This window comes from Diachasma alloeum, unplaced genomic scaffold (assembly GCF_001412515.2).
Source record: "Diachasma alloeum isolate Michigan unplaced genomic scaffold, Dall2.0 Dall_scaffold_00986, whole genome shotgun sequence".
Taxonomy (NCBI): domain Eukaryota; kingdom Metazoa; phylum Arthropoda; class Insecta; order Hymenoptera; family Braconidae; genus Diachasma; species Diachasma alloeum.
Window position 1 is genome coordinate 59,875 of NW_021681101.1, and position 8,012 is coordinate 67,886.

Consider the following 8,012-nt stretch of genomic DNA (forward strand, 5'->3'; position numbering starts at 1 on the left):
AATAGCGTTCGTAACTTTTGCGCGACCAACGAAGTGTTAAATATGCATTCCGAAATAGATATTGTGAAGTTTTAGAAAAAACTGTGAAATCTTAGGAAAAACCCTCAATTCTGTCTCAAAAGTGCATTTCGAGAAATCCCTAAATTTACCTAATCTGCTTCAAAAAGATTCCGCAGTGGAAAGGAAATCATTATCCAAAGCGGCTCTAATTTGTTAGGATTGAAATATTTTTCACCGATTTATCTGTACAATATCCTTTTTCGTTATCAATATTTTTATCTCCTTAAACTTTGCATCATTGAGATACTCTTTAAGTTATCACCGTCGTTTGAAAAAAAATTTTAGTGATGAAGATCAAAACTTGAAAAAATTGACCAAAAAAGTTAAATTATGTAAGTAAATATACTTACACTGGTGTTTGTCAGCTAGCATGATCAAGGTCTGCGGTAAATCCCTTCGTCTGAAGAAACACATGACTTTTGCCTCAACATTACCACTCGCCGTCTAAAAGTAAATAGATAAATCAATGAACACGAACAAAACAATTCTCATCTCCTTGACTGAACAAACATATCAATCGACTCGGTAGAGAATAGTTATAAAAGAGATAATTCCGAATACTCTGAGCCGAAAATTTTGTTGGCTGTAAAACAGGTTTCTTGTCATTCTCCACAAAATTAACAATTGGTCAGTATTCATCGATTATTAAAATGATTTATCTAGTTATCGATTTCAGGAAATTATGCGTGGGGCATTATTTCCTTCCTTAGGTAGGAAATCTCGCATCTACGAAAAAGATCTGATATGCTTTATTACAATCATCAATTGTCGGAAAACTTACAATCACTAAGAGATATTTACAATAGTTTTCTGTTACATATTTTCTAACTGATGTCGATACATATGATGTTTGGGGAAAATATCGATGGGTCTTTTCACAAGGTTTTTGCCCCATATGGACAGAAAAATTCACTCCAATCCCGTGAGTCCCTCCACAAATTATTGGTGTCATGAAGAATAGAGGGAAGAAGGTCAAATTGTACGGACGATATGGGGCCTAAAGCAAAAATTTCAAATAAATCGTAAAGGTAGCAGTAGTTGCGAACGACCAGACACAGACGTGGTGGAGAGGGAACTTTAGAATGGGGTTAGTAATTCGCTTGGATCAAGTGGAAATAATAATAGATGTATTTTATCATTTATAATTGAACATTTGAAGGAAGTTATCCGCGTCTTTATTATCAAACTTTTTTTTATTTCATTGAACAATAATGGTAGAAAGCAGAATAAAATAAAAGCATAACAAGAGTATCAACAGATAAATTAGATTTGAAAGCAGAATCAATAAATACACTAATGCATGCAAAATCTTGTGTCCGAGAGTGGATCATAGTCAACCCAAGAACCACCTGCAGGAGTCTTTGGCATCTATCGTGCCGATGCATTTGTCCTTTCCATTTTCAATGGAGGCCCCCATAGCAATTAGATTTTCTTTCCTCTATTCTTCATGACTAGTATGCTACGCACTAGCCGTGGGACCAACAGGAGGCAGCAAATATTCGAATCGAGGACAGTAATTTCTGAGAGCCTTTCCTTTAAAATTAGGGTATCACATCCAAATTTTTTGGGGACCCTTGTTTGTTCCCATGTTTTGGCGGGTAGAAAAAAAGGCTCTTGAAATTTTCTTTTGCAACTACCATGGTTATTGAAAACTCTACAAATGTCTTATCAAAGCTAACAAAAACGTACTTTATTTAATTCTTCTATCCTCCGAATTTGGTACGGAGAAGTGGACGACGTCTCGAAGTACACATAATCTGCAACCAAAAACAAACCGTAAATTGGGACAATTTTTTACAATGGTAATCACTTTTCCTCGCAGTATCAGCATTAACGGAAATACGTGAGAGGAGAAACATAAACTCATTTCATCGTCCTATTGATAGGTTGAAAGTAGGAATAGCCAGGGTTATTGCGGGCAATCTATTTTGAAAAAATTGCAGAAAGGGACAGACTCTTGATTTTTTCCGTATACCGTTCTATTAGTTATCATTATATTTTCGAACATAGTAAAAACAAATCCCATACAGAAAATTGATTCACGGACTTGAGTGATCGAGATATAGATCGAGAATAAATAACATGGAACGAATAGATTGTCAATATTTTCTAACGCCCATAAAATTTTAGTAAAAAATTTCAATGACGCATTTAGTATCTGCAATTCTCCTATTATTTTTCATAATTAAATAAAATTCAATTATTTCCATGAAACTAATCGGTCCGCTACGACTAAACGATTAGACTACCTGTACACCGAGAGAAAACTTTCCCAGACCATATTTACTTGAAAGAAGTCAATTGTTTTCAATAGCTTAAATTTCAGAATGTTTGGGTTTCACGGAACTCGAATAAATTCTGATTTATCACTACCGTTTCGCGTTACATCATAAATATCATATACATATTGAAACATTGGAAGTGCATAAAAAAATCATGAAAACAATAAATACTAAAATATTGGCTATTCTTCTACGCGATTTGAGTGAGTTCATTTGCGACAAAATCACACTCAACTCGAAAAATATTTTAAAGCATGAGATAAGATGAGATGAGTGTGGCTTTCTCAGGCCACGTTAATTGAGATACTTGGAAGAATTAAGCGATTAAGAGAGCAGGAGGGTACAAAAAAACTACCGAAATGCGGGGAAAATTCAGCTCCATGAAATCTCCTGATTTATTTGATGAAAACATGAAAAATACCTCGAAGTGATTGTTATCCGCGTAGAATTAAGGTGACACGAGATGGCAATGATCCAAGCTCACCGAATAGCTATAAAAAATGTTAAAAATTGCAAGTGAATTGACAGCTGCGGGGCCGCCATCTTGCACCCGGAGAGATTGGGTGGGGGACCTACCGGGGGGCTCACCAGTAGAGCGCGTCATTCGCACCGCGCGATTTTTAAGTCCAGAATAATTACACACTTTGTTTTTTATTATTCTATTTCGATTAGTTCTGTTATCTTTCATGAATTTTTTTTGATAAATCGATCGGCGAGTATTGACAAAAATTGGAGAAAGTGGATTTTTTCATTGAAGACAAGTTTAAATAATTCATATACAAATGTTCCCACAGAATAAAAAATGATGTCATCTGAAAACCCGAAATATCTGATTCTTCCTAACGATTTCTGGAAAGAAGCCATATTACTAATAATAAGAAGAGAATAAATACCTATTGAATCCTGGTTTCAAAAATATTAGGATTAAAAATGACTAGAAACAAATCCACCGGAGACGTGATGCCGAGGGTTGAAAGGTCTGGGGTTTTTCAATCCCATATAGAAAAATCATGTAAAGTAAGCAGCACAGAACCTCCAGTTACTGTTGGTTGGTGCATTTTTGCATTCCCTATGTGCCCAACGTTTACAGGAAACACCCACAACAGTCTCCGATCTACTCTGATGAATGGTCCGTTGAAGCAAATTACACGTTCATTTCTCGAAATTGCTAGACAGGATGAGGAATGACCTTTTTTCCAGATGAGATGACTTTTTATTCTGTGGGCACACTTTATCTATGAATTAATTTTTGTTCGGAAAAAAAAACACTTTCTTGAATTTTTGTTACTCCTCGCCAATCGATTCATCGAGAAATATTAATGAAGCATAGCTGAATTAATGATAATAGAATAATGAAAACAAAGTGTGTAATTATTCTGGACTTCAAAATCGCGCGGCGCGGATGACGCACTACCGGTATGCCCCCCGGTATGCCCCCCACCAAGTCACCCCGGGAGCAAGATGGCGGTCCCGCAGCTGTCAATTCACTTGCAATTTTTAACATTTTTCATAGCTATTTAGTGAGCTTGGATCATTGCCATCCCGTGTCACCTTAATTCTACGCGGATAACAATCACTTCGATGTATTTTTCATATTTTTTCATCAAATAAATCAGGAGATTTCATGGAGCTGAATTTTCCCCGCATTTCGGTAGTTTTTTGTACCCTCCTGCCCTCTTAACGGAAAATTATTATGTCTCAAGTAAATAAGTTTCAAATTTGAGAAACTTTTTTTTTCGGTGTAAACCGGGTAATTACACGATTACATCTCTGTAAAAAAATATAGTACCATTAGTATTATTTCTTTATCAACCTAAAACAATTAAACGTTTCTACCGATAGCATAAAAATACAAAAAAAAATTTTTATATAATTCATTGAAGTGGAATTGTGAAAAAATATGTGAACATCACACAATCGGAAAATCGAAAATTACAGAATGAAACTCCGTTCCTCCTCTTTAACTCTAACCACCAATTGAAAACAAGTGGAATTCGAAAGAATATAAATAAATGTTCCTTCCTCCATTTCATAAAATGATTGAGTATTAATATGATATGACCTAAGATTGAAGGGACTTTACCAAATGTTGTGGGCAGGTGGAGAGAAAAATCCAGAGGGACGTGGAGACGGGACGCCAAGAACGGAACGAGTGAGGAGGGGGGATATACATGTGTAGATGGCAAAGGGAAAAAGACGAAGACATAGACAGGGGGAAGATCCATATGAGCAGAAGTAAGAGCGCGATGAAACACAGGGTGAGTATAGGACGGTGATAGGGAGAAGGCAAAAGGAGCAGAAAGGGGACAGGGGACGCCGTTGTGATGCCATTTGCAAATATTAATTTCTTGGCGACGAATTAACATAGTATCGAATACGTCGAGCAATGTTCAACCATTTTTGCTGTAAAAAAATAAGAAAGAGCCAAGAAAAACAAACTTGAGGGCCATTTTTTTCCATGAAATGGAAAAAAGGGGGTTATTAAAAAAACGGCCTACTGGCGATGGTTACCTCCCACTCGGTACATGTTGGCCGTCATGTTGCTGGCGTCCTGTGCAGCAGCAGTGGCCGCGAGCCCGAAATTTGTACTTTCGTGGTTCCCGTGGCTCTCGTGGTATTCCGCCGGCATCGGCATGGGATGTATCCCCCACCACCTTCACCAGCCCCTCGCACAAAACACTTTTATAGCTGTTACTCTCTCTCTCTCACACACACACAAACGCACACACTTACTCTCTCACACACACACTCTTTCTCCCTCAGTTCTGTCACTCTTTTAGTATCTCCCTCCTCTCTCTCAATTTTTATGTCGTGCTCTTTCAATTATTCTTTGTATCCCAATGTTGTTCCAATGTTGCATGTGATTAATGAATGGAACAAGCGATTGAAGGCGGTTGTAACGCGTGCATCAAATGTGCAAACTCTAGTAGCTGAGAAAAACTTCGCCACTCCGTAGCAGTGGTATGAAGATTTAACACTTCACTGTATCACACTCCATTGTATTTTTTTAGTCACGTTGAACTAGTGAGGACTGTCCATGGTTACACGACCTTCTCCGAACCCTGTATTATCCGCCGATTACTCGGATTATTATACATACAGTAACAAACAATTGAGGAATCTGGAAAGCCCCACAGGTCTCTACGTAGGTTCTTAACCTCTCAAAGCTCATAAGTAGAAAAACCACATATACAACACAGAATAGAAGTGTATAGAACCCCGAGAGCTTCTCACCCAGTACAATACACAAAACAGCCCAAAGGAGTCGGTTTGACCAACACTCCTCGGCGCCCCCCAACAAAAAACACAAATTCACGCCAGAACTCCCGCCTATCAATCACAATAGCAATATTTATCACTTGAGTTCACTTCGTTCACGGTTTTTTGGATGAATGATTCAACAATTGATCATTGAATGATTGTGACTGGTTTTCTAGACTATAAGGGGTAGGAATGGAAGTAAGTGTTGTCCCCGAAGCAATTCCCCTTAAGGAAACACCGCCATTTTTATTTAGCGTGAGCGGCGACACGAATACAACCACTGTTCCCTATCGGCTTGCAATAAACAGTCGCGAGTCTTACTCTACCGACGCCACCAACATCAATGGCCAAAGAATTTTGTCTGACCTGAAGGTGGTTCCACCACACAATCGACAGAGAATCAGAGATTATAAGGGAGACCTGCCACGGCAATGTAAACGTTTCGACTGGATTTTTTCATAGTGGTGGCGCATGAACTAAATGCGAGTACACTTTTGTTGGTAAAACAGACCGGTATACTAATGTCGTTTTCCCCCGCCCCCCTGAGTGAGAAAGGAATATGTATCGCGCTCGCTCCCACTCATTGTCGTCTCAGTCGCGTTGGCACGTGCCCGTCCTCCGCCAAAATTAACGAGTGCGAGTGAGAAAGAAAATGGAAAAGAAGGAGAGAGAAAACATTCCTACTCGCTTGAACGGTTGAAACGTTTTCGTTGTTCTCCAGCGATCTACACATAATGGGATTAATTCAATAATAATAGATTAATGAATAAGATTTTTCGCAGATTATTGCAAGATTTAGATGAATGGTTTGCCTCCTTCAGTGACCATAAAAACTTGTCTCCAATCGACAATATCTCCCGATGGAATGGAACGATGTGAATGAATCAAGTATCAATTTGAATCTATAAAAAATTAATCAAGAGTGAAAAAAAATCAGGGAATTCCACTCTGCCATTATGGAGTTATTGACGAGTGAAGTTTACTCACTGCACTCTGACATTTCTCTTTCGTCTATATTTACCGACAAAAAAAAACGTTGTTCCTAGGAATTGATGTGTTTTTTTTAGGCAGCTGCATTTCTGAAATGCAATGAGCAAGCAATGTTAAAATTAAGTCATTTTGTAAAAAATTTCCAGTGACATGATCCTTAAAATCAAAGGAAAGTCTTGAATTCAGGAATGATGTCTGTAGGTTTCAGTAATATTTTCGCGGAAATTCCAGGAACACTTATTGGGAATTTTTATCGCGTTGGGGTAATACGGAAATTTCGAGGAATTCCGTCATTGCAAATTAAACATTTCTATAAATTTTAATCCAATTATATGTGTACGTCCACGTGAAAAGGGCCCATTTTGTCGCATCTAATTTCCTAGATATTCACGTTTTTCTCTCCACTCCATTTATCCCAATGTTAAATTGATTTTTTGATCTTCTATACGGACGTCACGCGGAGAAAAATAAATCGGTAGAAGTCTTGCGATCGCAAGGAGTTTCCCGAAGATCCCCATTTTTCATGCACGAAGAACAATTAAGCTTTTTGGAATCTTCGGGAAATTCGATTGTATCCTACTCAAGTAGGAGCGGAGGAATGAATTTTTAAAAGCGCGGAGTAACCCCGCACGGCTCTCCAGAGGGGCTCCTCCGATTGGAAAATTCATTTCTCCCCTCCTAATTACGATGAAAGAATGAAAGCAATATCTATCGATAACTCCGGACAAGTTCTTGTCATTCAAAAATTAATTTCTCCCCTCCCTTATTGAGATGAAGGAATGAAACCAAAGTCTACCGATTGAGAATTGTATTTTTAATAAATGACATCGGTTTCATTTTTTAATCTTTCAAAGAACACTACGCAGGTGTCCCCCTCCGATTTCGATGAAACTTAAATATGTTATAGGGGACCCAAAACTAAGACACGTATTTTTTTTTCGCTGCCCATATTGGGTTTTAGGGGGTGAAAGTGCTCTCTGAAGTTGATCACCTCCCGGGGTCATTTTTCGATTGCAAACATAAGGAAGCTTTTTGAACAACTCTTTCGCAGTGTATCATGAAGGTCACAAGGAATGATGAAAATGCGAAGTACAACCGTCTCCGGCGGGTGAAATATGGAGGGTAAACTACCCTTGTGAAAATTCATTTTTCTCATAGAAAATAAACTTTTGATGGAAATCCAATGGGATAAATTCCATTTGAAAAAGTAGAAAAAAATACAGAATACCTGTTTTGTTTTTTTTTTTAATCGAAATTTCAAATTTAAAAAATGGATTTTTCGTGAATTGCGAAATTTCAAACTTTTTCCTGTACAAAACGAAGCTTACGGCTAATGATGAGGGAAACCATTGGGACAGGATGCAGGAGTGATGTCGGTGAGGTTAACTACCCTTTGGGGGGGGGGGGGGGGGGTTTTTT

The 8,012-nt window shown here is 38.0% G+C and overlaps 1 protein-coding gene across 1 annotated transcript; it reads right to left on the bottom strand.

Annotated features, from left to right (window-relative positions):
* Positions 1–310: 310 nt before the first annotated feature.
* Positions 311–5,930, bottom strand: LOC107045540 (metastasis-associated protein MTA3-like). The gene is made up of 4 exons (XM_015267845.1): positions 4,854–5,930; positions 1,750–1,817; positions 411–504; positions 311–360 (listed from the first exon to the last, which is right to left on the bottom strand). The coding sequence occupies exons 1-4, from the start codon at positions 4,975–4,977 to the stop codon at positions 311–313; spliced, it is 336 nt and encodes a 111-aa protein (XP_015123331.1). The 5' UTR covers positions 4,978–5,930.
* Positions 5,931–8,012: the final 2,082 nt, after the last annotated feature.